The 16,256-nt window shown below is 37.5% G+C and overlaps 1 protein-coding gene, 1 non-coding gene and 1 pseudogene across 5 annotated transcripts in view; 2 read left to right on the top strand and 1 right to left on the bottom strand.

Moving 5' to 3' along the window:
- DENND4C (DENN domain containing 4C) overlaps positions 1–16,256 on the bottom strand; it is a 110,796-nt gene that overhangs the window by 81,606 nt on the left and 12,934 nt on the right. Inside the window, exon 1 of one of the 4 annotated variants that reach the window (XM_070480566.1) lies at positions 6,078–6,347. The exons of 1 other annotated variant lie outside the window; for it this stretch is intronic. In XM_070480566.1, coding sequence (XP_070336667.1) covers positions 6,078–6,117 — 40 coding nt within the window. In that variant the 5' untranslated portion in view covers positions 6,118–6,347. Of the gene's footprint in view, positions 1–6,077; positions 6,348–16,256 lie in introns of those variants that run through there. 2 more of the 4 variants (XM_070480565.1, XM_070480564.1) reach the window with 2 other exon arrangements.
- Positions 7,421–7,527, top strand: LOC139039556 (U6 spliceosomal RNA). The gene has a single exon (XR_011492897.1). It is a non-coding gene; the product is annotated as a U6 spliceosomal RNA (small nuclear RNA).
- Positions 10,847–11,324, top strand: LOC110144183 (cytochrome c oxidase subunit 6B1 pseudogene; annotated as a pseudogene).

Genomic DNA, 16,256 nt, shown 5'->3' with positions numbered 1-16,256 from the left:
AACAGACATACACTTTCACTTATCTTAGTCAAATTCTAAGATGGAATGAATGGATCACCTGGTAGGTATATGCAATTCTAAAGAAGTGCCAAAACGTTTTCTAGAATGATTATATCATTTTACATTCCGATCATCAGTATTTGAGAGTTCCAGTTGTTCCACATCCTTTCCAACACTTAGAAGGTCAGTCTTTTTAATTTAGACTACATTCCATTATGCTTATAGTGATACTTAGCTATAGATATAATTTGCACAGTGGAAACAGTGTCAGACTTTATTTTTTTGGGCTCCAAAATCACTGCAGACAGTGACTGCAGCCATGACATTAAAAGACGCTTACTCCTCAGAAGGAAAGTTATGACCAACCTAGACAGCATATTAAAAAGCAGAGACATTACTTTGCCAACAAAGGTCTGTCTAGTCAAGGCTATGGTTTTTCCAGTGGTCATGTATAGATGTGAGAGTTGGACTGTGAAGAAAGACGAGTGCTGAAGAATTGATGCTTTTGAACTGTGGTGTTGGAGAAGACTCTTCAGAGTCCCTTGGACTGCAAGGAAATCCAACCAGTCCACCCTAAAGGAGATCAGTCCTGGGTGTTCATTGGAGGACTGATGCTGAAGCTGAAACTCCAATACTGTGGCCACCTGATGTGAAGAGTTGACTCATTGGAAAAGACCGTGATGCTGGGAGGGTTTGGGGGCAGAAGGAGAAGGGGATGACAGAGGATGAGATGGCTGGATGGCATCACTGACTCGATGGACATGAGGTTGAGTAAACTCCGGGAGTTGGTGATGGATGGGGAGGCCTGGGGTGCTGCGATTCATGGGGTCACAAAGAGTCGGACACAACTGAGCAACTGAACTGAAGATGTTGACAACCTTTTCATGTGCTTATTCTCCATCCATATATTATCCTTTTCATGTATTATTGGATTCTACTTGCTAAAATTTTGTTTGAAATTTTACATATGTTAATGAGGGATATAGTTCTCCCCCCCCCATATTGTCTTTAACTGATTTTGATATCAAGGTAATGTGATAGTACTGATGCTGAAGCTGAAACTCCAATATTTTGGCCACCTGATGCGAAAAGCTAACTCATTTCAAAAGACTCTGAAGCTGGGAAAGATGGAGGGCAGGAGGCTGCTGCTGCTAAGTCACGTCAGTTGTGTCTGACTCTGTGTGACCCCATAGACGGCAGCCCACCAGGCTCCCGTCTCTGGGATTTTCCAGGCAAGAATACTGGAGTGGCTTTCATTTCCTTCTCCAGTGCATGAAAGTGAAAAGTGAAAGTGAAGTCGCTCAGTCGAGTCTGACTCTTCACGACCCCATGGACTGTAGCCTACCAGGCTCCTCCATCCATGGAATTTCCCAGGCAAGAGTACTGGAGTGGGTTGCCATTGCCTTCTCCAGAGGGCAGGAGGAGAAGGGGACAACAGAGGATGAGCATCACTGATTCAATGAGCATCACTGATTCAATGGACATGAGTTTGGGTAAACTCCCGAGTTGGTGATAAACAGGGAGGCCTGGCATGCTGAAGTCCATGGGGTCGCAAAGAGTCGGACACGACTGAGCGACTGAACTGAACTGAACTGAATGTGACAGTCTCACAAAATGACTTGGGAAAACTTTCTCCTTCAGTTTTCAAGAATTTTTATAGAATTGTTGTTATTTTTTCCATCTTCCAGGTCTAGAGTTTACTTTGAGAGTATATCGTAAACTGTAAATCCATTTTTTTTTTAACATGTAGGGCAATTCAGGTTTTCTTCTTGAGTAAACTTTCATATTCTGTAGTTTCAGAGTTTGTATCAGTCTTAGTCCATTCAGGTTGCTATACCAGAATATCATAGGTTGGGTGACTTACAAACAACAAAAAATTTATTTCTTGAAGCTGGGAAATTCAAGATCAAGGCACTGGCAGATTCAGTGTCTAGTAATGGCTGGCTTCCTAGGTCACAGAAGGCTGTCTTTTCACTGTAACCTCTCAGAGTGGAAAGGAGCAAAGGGTCTTCCTGGAGTCTCTTTGAGAAAGACACTAAAACCACTGATGAGGGTGCATCCACAAGACCAAAACACCTCCCAAAGCCCTACTTCCATATACCATCACACTGGGGGTTACATTTTAACGTAAGAATTGGGGGGACTTCCCAGTGGTCCAGTGGTTAAGAATTTGCCTTCCAATGCAAGGGATGCAGGTTCAATTCCTGGTCCAGGAACTAAGATCCTACAAGCCGCAGGACAGCGGAGCATCAGGCCCCAAGCAAGACCCAAAGCAGCCAAAAATTAAAATAAATAAATGAATAAATGAAGAAGTGGGAGAGGGCATATGGCCAGGAATTTGTCCATTTCATCTAAGTTGTGTAATTTACTTGTATAAAGTTTTTCATAATATCCACTTATTCTTTTAGTATCTGTAGAATATGTAGTGATGTCACATTTCTCATTTATGATATCAATCAAGTCTGTGCCTTCTTTTTATCCTGATCAGTCTGGCTAGAAAACTGTCAATCTTATTGATCTTCTCTAAGAACCAGCTTTCAGTTTCACTGGTTTTTCTCTTTCTTGCTTGTCTATTTCATTGACTTCTATTTTGAACTTTATAACTTTCTTTCCTCTGTTTATGTAGAATTTAATTTGCTCTATTTCTAGTTTCTTAAGATCAGAGCTGAGGTCACTGAGATCTTTCTTTTCTAATGTATGAATTCAGAGCTAAAATGTTCCTCTCCATTATCGTCTTTGTGGCATCTAATGAACTCAGTTATGTCTTCTTCTTACTCAGTTCAACATATTTTAAAATTTCTCTTTCTTATTTTCTTTAACCAATGGGCTACATACAGTATGTTCTTAAGTTTCCAAATTTTGTACCTGGAAATTTTCCAAGAATCTTTCGGTTACTGATTTCTAACTTAAATATACTATGCTTGGAGGATATACTACATATGACTTATTGTCTTTTATCTTTATTGAGATTAGTTTTACAGCTAAGAATATAGTCTCTGATAAATACAATGTACATTTTAGTGGAATGTATGTTCTATTTTTGCTGGAGAGAGGCCAAGAAGGTTATTAGTATTATTCAAATCTATATATCCTTGCTAATTTTCTGCCAACTTGTTTAATTATTAACAGAGTGCTATTGAAATCTGACTGTAATTATACATCTGTTGAAATTGCTCCTTTTAGTTCTATCAGTTTTTGCTTCATGTAATTTAAAGCTCTGCAGACATAACTATCTAGAATTACTATGTCCTTTTGATGAACTGACTCCTTTATCATTATGAAATGCTTTATCTCTGGTAAAAATTAGTCTGTGTTAACAAAAACTTTTGAAAAGTATTAAAATATTTATTAAAACTTAGATATATGGTTAAATAATTAGACTTCATTTTCCAACTATAGTTAAGACACCCTTTCAGAATCAATTTCATTTCACCTTACTATTTAGAATGGCATATATTTTAATAAGTGAATACTCTTAATATCAACAAAATATTATTAACTTCAATTTACAAGACTAAATATAATTTACAAAATTCCTGTCACTGAAATAAAAAGATTTTTTAAAGGTTCAAAAATATCTGTGTTCCCTGGCATTCCAAACCATAGAGAATAAAAAACAAACATTGTTTAAACCACAATGAAAGTAATGTATTATCAAAGTTATCTGCTACAATTAAGGCCTCAGTGATTCCACATAAAAAGTACTATCAACATCAGTTATGCTGGCCGATTCACGGAACTACAAAATCAAAAAAGTAACTCATTTCAGATAAACTCTGCTTCTTTTTAAGAAAACAAAACAGTGCAATTCCCCACTGTTGCACCTGCAACCGACAGTTTTGTAAGGAAGAAGGGATATAAAGAAAGGCTGAAAATACGAATGCTTTAAAGGAGTCATAGAAGATATGAGCTGTCAGAACTAGAGAGAGAACACAGGCAGTCACTACTGGTCAAATTCATCCAACTACTGCCACATGGATTTGGTAAAATCAGAACTTCCTTCTTGTATTTTCAAGAGAAAGCAGAAATAATCCAGATCCCACCCCCGCTCCCCACCACACACCTCCAATATTCCAGGGCAGAGCTCTTGTGACCAAACCATGTGTCATCTACCTCCCACGCCAAGTGTGACTGCCTGGGCTGTAGAGAGCCCGGATAGTTCCTTTCCAACTCTACCCTGACAACACAGAGTTGAGCACTGGAATAATACAAATTTTTATTTAAATCACCAAGTTTTAACATTAGCCACTCATTAAAAATCCTTAAGTACCATACAAATAAACTGCATAAGCAGGCTATATTCACTCTAAAGACTAAATATCTATAAAAGAACAATTTCTAAATTTCATTTTAAAGTACTGACCTGGTTAAATACCCAACTTCATCATGAAATTTATGTGAGCCAATGAACCTAACTGTATATCAAACTGATAATATAATCACATAGAAGAGAATGAAAAAGGAAAACTAATCCAAGTAAAGTTTGGACAATTTAACAGGAAGAACTGAAAATAAATCTTAACCTTTACTTAGAAGGCTTTTTTTTTTAATACTGGTATGTTTGTAGCAATTCTGAAATTATTCAATATGAACTCTACGATGGCATAATTGTTGGAAGCCAGAGTTTTTGCTATGAGAAAAGGGAGATATAACTAAGGGATGGGATAAGACAAGTAAGAATCTCTATTTGAGAATGGAATTAAGAGGTATCGGTACGAACTCACAGTTTTAAAATATATATACACTGAAGGTATGTGTACCTGGAATTGGATCACAGAAATCTTTTATTAATGTAAAAATTAGTCAAATTAAAATAAAATCTGGATTTCAGTTAACAAGAATGTAACAGTATTGACATCTTAGTTTTGAAAAATGTACTATGGTAATATAAAATGTCAGCCATAGAAAAATACAGGAATTCTCTGTGCTATTTTTTCAACCTTTCTGTAAACCTAAAATAATTCAAAAATAAAAATGTTTCAATACATGTGTGTGAACATTATTGGTTACAAAAAATGGTAACACTCCAAATGTCCATCAACTGATAAAGAGATAAATAAAATATAGTATATTCATACGATGAACTATTGTTCAGCAATATAAAAACTAAGTAGTAATACATGCCACAACATGGATAAGCCCTTAAAACATGCTAAGTGGAAGAAGTCAGTCACAAAAGACCGATAGTATGATTCCACTTATATGATGCAGCAAGGCAAATCCATAGAAAAAGTGGTTGACTGCTAGGCCTGAGGGTGAGGGGAAATAGGGAATGACGGATAATGGGTAGGGGGTTTCTTTGAGGGAATAAAAATGTTCTAAAATTGTTTGTGGTGATAGTTGAGCAATCTGTGACTACACTAAAAATCAGTAAATTATATATTTTAAACAGATGAACTGCGTGGTGTATAAATTACAGCTCAATAAAACTGTAAAATATGTATGTGTGAGTCAGTGTATCTCCTCCTCCTCCCTGCTATTAAAAAAAAAAAACAAAACCCAGAAGCTGTGTCACTCCACCAGAAACAAACAAGCCCAGCACCTAAATCTTTGTTTCTTTAAGACATTTCCAGTCAAGAGATAGTAGAGCTCCTTGGAGAAATGGTCAGTTCAAGGCAGAAATTGTTATTTTTTTTTTAAACAATTTTTTTAAATTGTTATAAAAAAATAACACAGGATACACCTAGGATATTTTAAACAAGGGGGGAAAAAGCACTGCTCAAAGACTAAGGGGGGTTCTATCAAAAGGGGACTGAAACTGCTTGAAGAGTCTCCCACTGGCCAATCTGGGAACAAGTTTAGCATCAAAATGAGTGACAGTAATGGACTAATAAAACACTGACTTTTTTTTAGGCCTTGAGTCCACACTGCTATTATAAAATAAATGAATAAAAGTGAAAGAAGCAAAGGAAGACTCATCAAAACAGAATATAACATAATAAACACATAAGAAATTATTAAAAGCCATTTTACAAGCATCACAGTATTCAGATTCAAGTAAGAATCACCAAATGGGTGCTAAAACAACTGGATAAAAAAGTGGTCAAGATGGCAGAATAGAAAGACCTTGAGCTTACCTCTTCCCAAGTGAAGTGAAAGTGAAAGTTGCAGAGTCATGTCCGACTCTTTACTATGACCCCATGGATATGTCCATGGAATTCTCCAGGCCAAAATACTGGAGTGGGTAGCTGTTCCCTTCTCCAAGGGATCTTGCCAACCCAGGGATCGAACCCTGGTCTCCACATTGCAGGTGTATTCTTTACCAGCTGAGCCACCAAGGGAGCCCACCTCCTCCCAAGGGCACACCAAAGTTACAACTATTTACAGAGTAACACTGGTAAGACCTGAAAACTAGCAGAAAAGATGTTCTACAACTGAAAATACAAAGTAACAATGAAACAAACAAGAGGGGTAGAGACAGGATATGGTAGAGAACCACACCTCCAGGTGGGAACCACAAACAGGATAATTACAAATGCAGAAGTAACTCCCCAGGGTGCCCCACATCAGGCTCCCTAGCCCAGAGACTGCAACCAGGAAGATGAGCTCCTACAATGTCTAGCTGTGAGGGCCACTGGGGCTTACTTTCAGGAGAGTCAAAGGACTCTAGGAAATAAAGACTCAACTTTTAAAAGGGCACACTCAAAATCTCACGCACTGAGAGCCAGAGCATAAGCAGCAATTTGAAGGAAACCTGGGTTAGACCTACCTGCTCATCGTGGAGAATCTCCTGAACAGCAGAAGGCAACTGGAGCTTACCCTGTGGACACAGATACTGGCAGCAACCATTTTGGGAGCTCATACACCGTGAACACACTGGGGCTGGCAAATGTCATTTTGGAATCTTCTAACTTATTAGCACTGGGACCTGTCCCAGCTCACTGACCTGTCCCAGTCAGTGCCAGTACTGGGACACCTCAAGCCGTGTGGCTCCCCAGGCCCTACCAATCTGTGGCCCAGCCGGCTAAAGACACCCACCCTATCTGCCTCAGGACCCTGCTACTTTCACCAAGGGCTCAAGACCCAGTATTTTTAGAAGAAATGTTAAAGAGACTTCTCTAATGTGGGAAATAAAAGGTTACAACTAGAAAAATAAATGTTACAAAAGGAAAATCTCATTGATAAAGGCAAATAGAAAGTAAAGGTAGTAAATCAACCACTTACAGAGGAAGGTTAAAAGACCAATGTAGTAAAATCATTTACATCTGCAGTAAGTAGTTAAGGGATACAGAAAACAAAAAAAAATATGATGTCAAAAAGAAGAAATTAAAATATAGCAATCAAAAATCTATGATAATGTAGGAAAAGCAGTTCTAAGAAGGAAGCTTACCTACACAAGCGTACCTTACCCAAACCTACCTCAGAAAACAAGAAAAATCTCAAATAAATAACCTAAACTTATAGCTAAAGGAATGAGGGAGTGCTCGCTTCGGCAGCACATATACTAAAACTGGAACGATACAGAGAAGATTAGCAAGGCCCCTGAGCAAGGATGACACGCAAATTCGTGAAGTGTTCCATATTTTTTAAATCTGAGACAGGAAAAAAAAAAAAAAAAGGAATGAGGGGAAAAAAAGAAAAATAAAGGAATGAGAAAAAGAAGAGCAATCAAACCCAAAGTTAGTAGAAGCAAAGAAATCATAAAGATCAGAGCAGAAATAAAAGAAATAGAGGCAAAAAAAAAAAAAAAAAAAGAATAGATCAGTGAAACTAAGAACTGATTCTTTGAAAAGATGACCAGAACTGATAAACATTTAGCCAGACACTCATGAAAAAAAAGGGCCTAAATAAATAACATAGAAAATGAAACAAAGAGGTTACAACCCACACCACAGAAATACCACACGACAGAAATACAAATTATTATAAGAGATTACTATGAACAATCATATGACAATAGAATGGACAACCTAGAAGAAATGAACAAATTCCTAGAAATGTACAATCTCCAAAGATATATCAGAAAGAAACAGTAAATATAAACAGATTACCAAAAAAAAAAAAAAAAACAGATTACCAGTAATAAAACTTAATCAGTAATTAAAAAAAAAAAAAAAAAACCTTCCAACAAACCAAAGTCCAGGGCCAGATAACTTCACACATAAGTCTACCAAACATTTAGAGAAGAAAAACACCTAACCTTCTCAAAACTATTCCAAAGAATTGCAGAAGAACAAGCACTTCCAAACTCATTCTACGAGGCCAGAATCACCCCACACCAAAACCAGAGAGTATCACACACACAAATACAGGCCAGCCAATATCACTGATAAATACAGATGTAAAAATCCTCAACAAAATATTAGCAAACCAAATTCAACAATACATTAAACAGATCATACATCATAATCAAGTGGGATTTATTCCTGGGATGCAAGGATGGCTCAAGATACACAAATCAATCAACATAATACACCACATTAACAAATCATACTCAATAGTGAAAAGCTGAAAGCATTTCCTCTAAGATCAGGAAAAAGACAAGGATACCCACCTCTTACCACTTTTATTAAACATAGTATTGAAAGTTTCAGCCATAGCAAATCAAAGAAACAGAAGGGGAATCAAATTTGGAAAGGAAGAAATAAAACTCACTGTGTGCAGAAGACATGATACTACAGACAGAAAATCCTGAGGGAATTCCCTGGTGGTCCAGTGGTTAGAACTCCACCCTTTCATGGCTGAGGACATGGGTTCAATAGTTTCCTTGGTTGGGGAACTAAGATCCCACAAGCCACACAGTGTGGCTAAAAGAGAAAAAAACAAAGGGATGGGGTGGGGGTGGGGGGAGGCACTTCCATGGTTGCTCAGTGGTAAAGAATTCACCAGCCAATGCAAGAGTCATGGGTTCAATCCCTGGTCCAGAGAGATCCCACATGCCATGGGACAACTAAACTCACGTGCCACAACTATTAAGCCTGTGGTCTAGAATCCAAGAATGACAACTCCTGAGCCCACATGCAGCAACTACTGAAGCCCAAGAGCCCTAGAATCCGTGCTCTGCAACAAGAGAAGCCCCTCCAATGAGAAGCCCACACATTGCAAGGAAGAGTAGCCCCACTAGAGAAAAGTCTGCAAAGCAACAAAGAACCAGCACAGCCAAATAAAAAAGCAATGAGAACTCATCACTGAATTCGGCAAAACTGCAGAATACAAAATGAATATACAGAAATTGCTGCATTTTTATACATTAACAACTAATGATCAGAAAGATAAATTAAGAACATATTTACAGTTGCATCAAAAACAAGTATCTAGGAATAAATCCAACTAAGGAAGTGGAAGGTCTGTATTTGCAAAACTGATGAAAGAAACTGAAGACAAAACAAACAGATGGAAAGATATACCGTGCTCATGGACTAGATGAACTAATGTACTATCCAAGGCAATCTAGGGATTCATGCTAGTCTCTATCAAAATATCAATGGCATATTTCAGAACTAGAACAAATAATTCTAAAATTCGTATGGAAACACAAAAAAAAACCCAAATCTTGGGAAAGGAAGCCAAGATAATCTTGAGAAAGGAAGACAAAGCTGAAGGTACCACATGAGCTGATTTCAAACTATACTATAAAGCTACAGTGATCAAAACAGTATGGCACTGGCACAAACACAGATACACAGATCAATGAAATAGAATAGAGTGTGCCAAAACTAATCTGTTTTTATGGGCAATTAACCTATGACAAAGGAGTCAAGAATATACAGTGGAGGAAACACAGCCTCTTCAATAAATGGCACTGGGAAACTAGAAAGTTACATGCAAAAGAAACAAACTAAACTACTTTCTCACATCATGCACAAAAATAAGTTCGAAATGGATTAAAGACTTAAATATAAAACCTGAAACCACAAAACTTCTAGAATAAAATATAGGCAGTACACTATTTAACAACAGTCTTGGTAATATTTTTTTGGATATATCTCCTCAGGCAAGGGAACAAAATAAACAATTGGGACTGCATCAAACTCAAAAGCTTTTGCACAGTAAAGGAAACAATCAAGAAGACAAAAAGACCAGCTATTTAATGGGAAACTGTATGGAAAACAATATGGACATTCTGCAAAAAATTAAAAATAAAACTATCATAACAATCCAACAATTCTACTCCTGGGTATTTACTGGAAGAAAACAAAAGCACTGAATCAAAAAGATAGATACGAATTTCCCTGGTGGTCCAGTGGTTAAGAATTCTCCTGCCAATGCAGCAGATATGGGTTCAATCCCTGGTCCAGGAAAATTCCACATGCCACAGGGCAACTGAGCCTGTGCGCTGCAACCAAAACTCAAAACAGCCAAATATATAAATTTTAAAAAAGAGCAGCAATAGGTATCACAAAGCAGCAAAACATATATGCTTAATGCATTTCAGTCTCATTCACAGTCTATTTAATGATAGCTTATGAAAAAATTCTATCAAGTTCATTTGACTACTAAATACACAGTGAAAATAATAACAAATTAAAAGGAAGAGAGGTAAACACACTATCAGATCAAAAAATTAAAGTTGTCAAGGAGTGAGGGAAATAGTTTATGAAACTGAAGATGACCCAAAGGCATAGTTAATTAGACCCCAAATTGTAAGAGCTCCACACACCTCAAATGTATCTACAGGGTACCACAGTCTTACAAATGCTCTGCAGCATTTATAATCATGTCATCTACTTACAATGGAAAGGTTAACTTACATTCTTCTCTCACTTTTATCTACATACTAAATACTAAAATCATATATACTAAAATTCCATATAATCTTAAAAAAAAAAACAAAACTAACTTCTATTTTGTTTCATTAGCCAACTTCCAAGCTAGTACCACCCACAGTTAACTGTAATAGTTCTACATGTTTTTTGATCTGGAAGTTAAACTCCCTCTTCACCTTTTTAAAAAACTTCTCCATTTTAAAAACTTGACTGGCGTCTTTGGTGAGGATCACATAGTGACTTCAGGGGTATCTTTAGGAGCCAGCACTAAGGCAGAAAACATCAAAATCAAAATAAAAATCTACCAGCCTGCTCCTTTTAACAGCCGCTTCTCCAACCAGAACCAAACCAGGAACTGCTGGCAAAACGGGACTTCCACAGCTGTGAGAAGGCAATGCCTGCTAAAGGGGGTGATGTCCCCATGTGTGAATGATATCGGTGTGTGTACAAGTCCCTCCACCCTATATCCTGGCTATCAGCCTGGGATGATCGCCAGGCAGAAGGTACATTTCCTGGGAAGATCTGAACTGGCTCCTCCTCACCTCTTCTGTCCTCCATCCTTCTCAGGGCAATCAAGGGGCAGCTGGGGCGATTCACACCCTGGGATCCTGAATCATGGCTGGCTTAGCTAAGAATAAATACTCATTGGAAAAGTGGAAAAAAAAAAATTCAGGTTTATTCATCCAAGCTTCTCAAATTTTGGGAGGATGAAAGTAGAAATCTTTGTTAGGAACAGGTCTAAAACTCAGATTTAAGGAAAACAAGCATCCTTACATTAAGTTCTCCAGTCAAGTGAGTATGGTATGGCCTTCCTTTTTATTCAGGTCTTTTCTTGTTGCTGTTAATAGCCTGTAAGTAAAGTCTCATGATTTTCTCCATCCATGTCCTCCAGATTGTTTGTTAAGATTATTCATAATTATTTTACAGTTTTGTGGCTAACGGGAAGGAGCTTTTATGTTTGCCAAACAATCACTGCTGGTACATTAACAACCTATGACTGAATCTCACTCCTTGTTCTAAATGAGGGGAATTAAAGCAATGAAAATACAAAAGGCCATATCTTTATGGAGCTTACATTACAGTTGGGAAATATTCCGTAAACAAGTATAGACTTATAAATAATTTCAGAAAGCAAACATGCTGTGAATAAAAAATAAAACAGAGTAAGAAAATTATATTGAAGTGTTTATATGAGGTGCTTATATTGAAGTGCTTTTTATAGTCCAATCAAGCTCTTTGAAGAAGTTAAGGAAGTAAAGTCTGAGCAGAGGTTGAAGTAATAGGAAAGAGTAAATCATATGATGATAGAAAGCACTGCAAGGAAAAAGAAATGAAAAATAAAAGCCTGAGGGCAGGTCAATTCCTTGATCTTTGAGGAACATCAAGAAGGAGACGGCTCTGGAACTTAGAGAATACTGAAAAATGAGGTCAGTGAAGGGGGAAATCATACAGCACCTTTCAAGTTAGGTAAGGTCTTTAGATTTTACTCTAAGTGTGCTGGGAAGTGACTAGCCGTCTCCAGATGAGGGTGATGTGCTATTATTTATGTCTTTTAAAAAATCACAGCAGCTGCTATACACAGAGGGAGAACAGAGCAGAAGCAGGGAAAGCAGTTAGAAGGTATCTTCAGCAGTCCAGGAAGAGATAATAATGACATATTACGGAGGGAGTGATAAGAGATGGCAGGATTTGAGATACAGGTTAAAGATAAAACTGCTACTGATGAATTGGAGGTAAGAGGCAAACACAGAAACTAAAGACAGCCACTGTGTGGCCTAACTGAGCGGGTGAATGGTTGCTGCCAGACACCGCGAGTCTGAAAAAGAGTTTGAGTAAATAAACCCAAATTCTGTATCAGACAAGTTAAGTTTCAGATGCCTACTAAAACATACAAATAGAGAAGGCAGTCCAACAGTGTGGAGTTTGATAAAAATATCAAGGCCACAGTCAGCAGCGAACTGATGATACTAATAATCACAGTATTAAGTAAGATATCTATACTGATGTAGAAAAGGTCTAAGGCCTAAGCCTAGGGCATTCCAACTTTGAGGTAAGGGAAGAGAAGCTAGAAAACACAACTGACAGAGAAGAAACTGCCATAAATCAGGAAAGAATCAGGATGATGTGGCATCCAGAAAATAAGTGAGATTATTCCAAACACAGGGACTCATCAATCGTGTCAAATGCTGATGAGAGGTAGAGTGGCTTTAAGACTGAGAACACTGACCAGAGCAGGTTCAGCAGATGAAGATGAAGAGTCAGCCTCAAGCACACTGGAGAGAAAATGCAAAGAAAGAAAATAGAGACAGTACAAGCAAGTCTTTTCAACAAATTTTGCTATACATGAAACAAAAAGGGGTGTGTGTATATATGACAGAGAGAGATTTGAGATGTTACAGCATGTTTTTATGCTAGCAAATATGATTCAGAAGGAAAGAAGGATGATGCAGGGGAGACAAAAGATAACAGCAAGAGCTAAATCCTTATTAGGTGAGGAGATGCAGCACAGATGGGGAATGCAGTAGAGAGAGAGAGAGAAAAGTAAAGGAAGAAAAGAGATTAAGTACTCTGTTCAGTAATCAAAGCAGAAGCATAAGTGGCTACGTAATGCTGATGGCATTTATGGCTGTAAGTTTAAAGAGAGACAGTGAGCATTGCTGTTTATTTTCTTTAGTCACACTCTACTGCTCAGGTTTAAGGGAACACAAAGTTTGCAAAGGACTGTGTTTTATCGGTGCTGAAGTTTTACCCTAATTACAGTGAAGGAAGCAAGAAACAAGAGCTGGTAACTTGACCTCACAAAATAGTACAGAACATTAATAGGCATTAACTTTTTTATTTTTTCAATGAATCAATGTAATTGGGTAAGGAAAGAAGTTACTGTATCAGGGGGATGAGTGACAGTGAAAAAGTGGTGTGAACAATGGCCTGGTGGTCTGGATAGAATCCAAGAAATATCAAAGTGAAGTCGCTCAGTCGTGTCCGACTCTTTGCGACCTCATGGACTGTAGTCCGCCAGGCTCCTCTATCCATGGGATTTTCCAGGCAAGAATACTGGAGTGGGTTGCCATTTCCTTCTCCAAAGAAATATCAAAACAGGGTATTAAAGTACAAGCTAGCAAAAGAGAGACAGAAGTCAGAATTAGATGCTGAAAATATTTTAAGTTATACATCATGATGATAAAGTCTAGGGCAATGGTTCTCTATTCTATCTATACACTGGAGTCTGCTGGAATACTTAAAAAAAAAAGTCAGATGAAGGAAATAAGAATTTCTAAGGGTGGCATCCTCCCATCAAAAAATTTTAAGAGGCCCAGTTAACCGTAATATACAGTCAGAACTGAGAACCAATAATCTTAGGTGTGATCAAGGAAATGGGTAGTTGAAGCAACCTAAAAAGAAACTTGCAATCTGCAGATTCAAGAACTTCAAATGAAGTCAATCGTCTTCTATTATTCTCAAAATAAATAAAAGTATGAGCGATACTCTAAATATTTTACATGCATTATCTCATTTCATACTCCTAAAAACTCAACAAGGTGTAACTAGTATTATCCTCTTTTGATGATGAAGAAGAATGGAAGAGAATGAAATACACAAAATTAAAAGTCCTAGGTTGTACATGAAGTAGTATAATACTATTTGAAGGTAAACTATTGAAAGCTAAAGATGCATGTAATAAATTTTAAGTCAACTACTTAAAAAAAAAAGGATGTATAGTTAATAAATCAATGTGGTGATAAATGGAATACTAAAATAGACTCCACCCAAAAAGAAACAAATAACAGGATATTAAAAATAGATAGTAAGATAATGCATGCAAACCCAACCGTATCAGTAATTTCACTAAATCTAAGCAGTCTACACCAAGACAAATGAAAATGTATGTCCATAATACTTGAAAGGATGCTCAACACTGCTAGTCATCAAAGAAATGCAGATCAAAACTACAATGAGATATGACCTCACACCTGTCGGAATGGCCAGCTTCAAAAAGAACACAAATAACAAGTGCTGGTAAGGATGTGGAAACAAGGGAACTGCACTGTTGGTGGCAGTGTGAATTGGCGGCGGTGTGAATTGGTGGCGGTGTGAACTGGTGCCTCCACTGTGGGAAACAGTATGGCAGTTCCTCAAAAAACTAAAATAGAACTACCATATAACCCAGCAATTCCAATGCTGGGCAAATACTTGGGGGAAAAAAGGAAAACCCTAATTTGAAAAGATATATGCACCCCAATGTTTTCAGCAGCATTATTTTTGATAGCCAAGATATGGAAGCAACCTAAATGTCCATCAACAGATGATACATGTATACATACACAAAATGGAATACTACTTAACTATGTAAGAAGAATGAAATTTTGCCATTTGCAACAGTGTAGACAGACTGGAGGATATTAGGTTTAGTGAAACAGGTGAGATAGAGAAAGACAAATTCTGTATGGTATTATATGTGAAATCTAAAAAATAGAACAAACTAGTGAATATAACAAAAAAGAAACAGACTCACAGATGGAGAGAACAAACTAGTGGTGACCAACAGGAAGAGGGAAGAGGGGAGGGACAAGATAGGGGTTGGGGATTAAAAGGTACAAGCTACTATGTATAAAATAAATACGCTACAAGGATATACTACACAGCCCGGGGAACATAGCCAGTATTTTATAACTATAAATGGAGGATAACTTTTAAAAACTGTGAATCACTACACTGTACACCTGAAACTTAGACATCATCTATACCTCAATTTCAACAAAGACAAATATATCTGAAAAAAAAGTCCATACAAAAACCTGGATACAAATATTCATTGCAACACTACTGAAAATAGCCAAAATGTAGAAACAACCCAAATGTCCATCAAGTCATGATGTGGAATTTCCATGAAATGGAGTACTATTCAGCCATACAAGGAATGAAGTACTACTGACTCATGCTGTGACGTGGATTAATCTAGAAGGCATTATGCTAAGCGAAAGAAGCCCAGACACAGAAGTCACGCATTGCACTATTCTATTTACAATAACTATCCAGAACAAGCAAATCTACAGAGAAAGCAAGGCTAACGGTTGTCAGGAAGAGGACGGAGGGGGAAAGGGAATGGGGAGTGACTGCTTAAAGGGAAAAGGGTTTCCTTTCAGAGTGATAAAAACAGTCTGGAGCTCGAAAGTGATAACAGTTGCATATCCTTGAGAATGTAGTAAATGCCACTGCATTGTATTAATAGATTTTTAAGTTGTTAATATGAATTTTACACGATGGGAGTTATGACACAATTTTTAAATAATTTCTAAGAAAATATTTTCACTTATTTGGCTGCGTCAAGTCTTGGTTGTGGCACTCAGTATCTCTGCTCTTCCCTAAGGCATGCAGAATCTTTAGTTGTGTGGCCCAGGATCTTTTTTTTCAGTTGTAAAACGTAGGATCCAGTTCCCTGACCAGGGATTGAACCTGAGCCTTCTGTACTGGGAGCTTGGAGTCTGAGCCCCTGGATCACCAGGAAAGTCTCAACACAATTTTTTTTTAAAGGAAATACCGATATATATA

Source organism: Odocoileus virginianus, chromosome 18 (genome assembly GCF_023699985.2).
Source record: "Odocoileus virginianus isolate 20LAN1187 ecotype Illinois chromosome 18, Ovbor_1.2, whole genome shotgun sequence".
In the NCBI taxonomy this organism is placed as follows: Eukaryota; Metazoa; Chordata; class Mammalia; order Artiodactyla; family Cervidae; genus Odocoileus; species Odocoileus virginianus.
Note: the sequence above shows the minus strand (reverse complement) of the source record. Positions and strands in the feature narration are given on the sequence as shown.